The sequence below is a fragment of the Limulus polyphemus genome, unplaced genomic scaffold (genome assembly GCF_000517525.1).
Source record: "Limulus polyphemus unplaced genomic scaffold, Limulus_polyphemus-2.1.2 Scaffold1559, whole genome shotgun sequence".
Lineage (NCBI taxonomy): Eukaryota > Metazoa > Arthropoda > Merostomata > Xiphosura > Limulidae > Limulus > Limulus polyphemus.
Genome location: NW_013667169.1, coordinates 164,410 through 166,333, shown reverse-complemented (window position 1 = coordinate 166,333; position 1,924 = coordinate 164,410). Strand labels below are relative to the sequence as shown.

Genomic DNA, 1,924 nt, shown 5'->3' with positions numbered 1-1,924 from the left:
TGACACTAATTGAGATTTCATTGCTAATATAAAAGTGTTTTCTAATTCTTTACAAAGAAAAATAATTCTGGAAAGGTCTACTTTTATTTGCATTTGAGTAAACCAAGGCAATAGAGTTGAAACAATGTGATCTCCATTTTTCTTTCTTTCTTTTTTTTTTTTTGCTTTTTTAAAATACATAACAATCCTACAGAACCTGTAAGATGCATAAACAAGTATTATCAGTAAAATTTGCAAACTATGTCATTCTTTATGGGTTGCTTCTGTCTTGATTTCAAATAAACAGCAGGTAGATGCCTGATGATTGGAAGAGTTTCTAACATTACTTCTGTTCTTAAATGGGTCTGGGGGATAATATGAGATACCATTGAAATTATAGGCTAATTAGTTATACTTCTGTAGTGGGAAATATTATGAAGAGTTTGATAAGAGAAGGAAAATCATTTACTGAAATATGAGATCATAAATTAAAGCCAATATGGATTCACCAAAGGAAATCTTTCCTCACTATTCTGTTCTTTTTCAAGGCTGTTACTTGTAATTTGGATAATGGGGCTTGTGTATTTAGATTTTCAAAAAAGCTTTTCATAATGTGCCACATAAAAGATTAGCTAAGATTAGCTTGATTTTTTTTTTATTTATGCTAATGATATTTATAGAGACATAATTAGTATAGTTTGATGATATTAAACTTGGGTATTTCTAGCTGTATTTAGCAGATAACCTATAATTATAGTAAGTGCAAGGTATTGTATTTGGGTTTATTGTAGTTTTGATCACACATTAAATATAGATGTAAACCCTCTCAAATAGAATTATTTTGTGTATACAAATCACTAGTTAGGCCTCACTTGGAATACTGTGTAGTTTGGTCACTTTATCTAAAAAAGAAAAGGATTCAGAGATAAGTTAAGACCTATTAACTTACTTTCTCTTGAGAAATGAAGGGTAACAGGTTATTAAAGAGGAAATATTTTTCAGCATTTGATAATTCTTAATTTTTAGTATTTGATATCTGAATACCAGAATTCACTTTTACCATGCGTAGAAATATTGCACTCACTGAGCCATACTTTCAACATTATAAAAGTATGTTCATAAAAATAATTCTATCAAATTTTAAAAGAGTTTTATATAGATATTATTCCTTGAAGATTGAAAGGCTTCACATACTAACACTGATGTTTTAACGGTGGTTAGTGATGTAAAAGGTTTGTTTGTTTAGTTATGAAAATAACGCATTCTTTTTTTTGAAACTATAGATTGGCCTGACCGAGCAAAACAAATTGCCAAAATTTGGAGGAGCCTGCCATCTGAGAAACGTCAACTGTTTGTGGTAAGATCAAGTAGTTGTAGGATTTACATTACACGTGTTTAAACTGACCGTTTAAGTAATGACTAGTAGTAAGATAATAATGCTGATTTTTATTTGATTTATTTATTAAAAAAGATAGAAATATTGCATTGATAGATTTTTTTTATATTTTAATATAATATGAACGTAAAAAAAATACTGTTTTGCTGGCTAGCTGAAACTTTTATGTTCTGAAACTATAACATGATTAGTTTGTTTGATCTGTTTAGAAACATCTTTATCACTGTAGTGTTATTCTTAAGCCTTAACGTTTTCATTTAACAATTACAAAATATGCTACATTTTCAGCAACAAGCCAAAGAAAACAGAGCAGCAAATAGAATGCAGAAACGACAGGGTGTAAGTCTACTTTTCCTTTCCTTATTTTTAGAAAGTATGTTTTTATGCAGTATCTGACATAAGTACTTGCAAAAAAAAGCAATGCCATATTGAATATGGGGGCTGCCTATTTGTATGACTGTGGACAAGAAAAGAATACATTGTGGTTAAGATGTTTTCTGTTGTAAACTTGATAAGTACTGTAATGGCTGCATCCAATAATGGAACACA

At 29.4% G+C, this 1,924-nt stretch overlaps 1 protein-coding gene across 1 annotated transcript in view; it reads left to right on the top strand.

The window, feature by feature from the left end:
• LOC106464091 (histone-lysine N-methyltransferase 2C-like) overlaps positions 1–1,924 on the top strand; it is a 138,676-nt gene that overhangs the window by 89,100 nt on the left and 47,652 nt on the right. The window contains exons 32-33 of the mRNA XM_022391762.1: positions 1,263–1,336; positions 1,664–1,714. Of these exons, the coding sequence (XP_022247470.1) occupies positions 1,263–1,336; positions 1,664–1,714 (125 nt within the window). The remainder of the gene's footprint in view (positions 1–1,262; positions 1,337–1,663; positions 1,715–1,924) is intronic.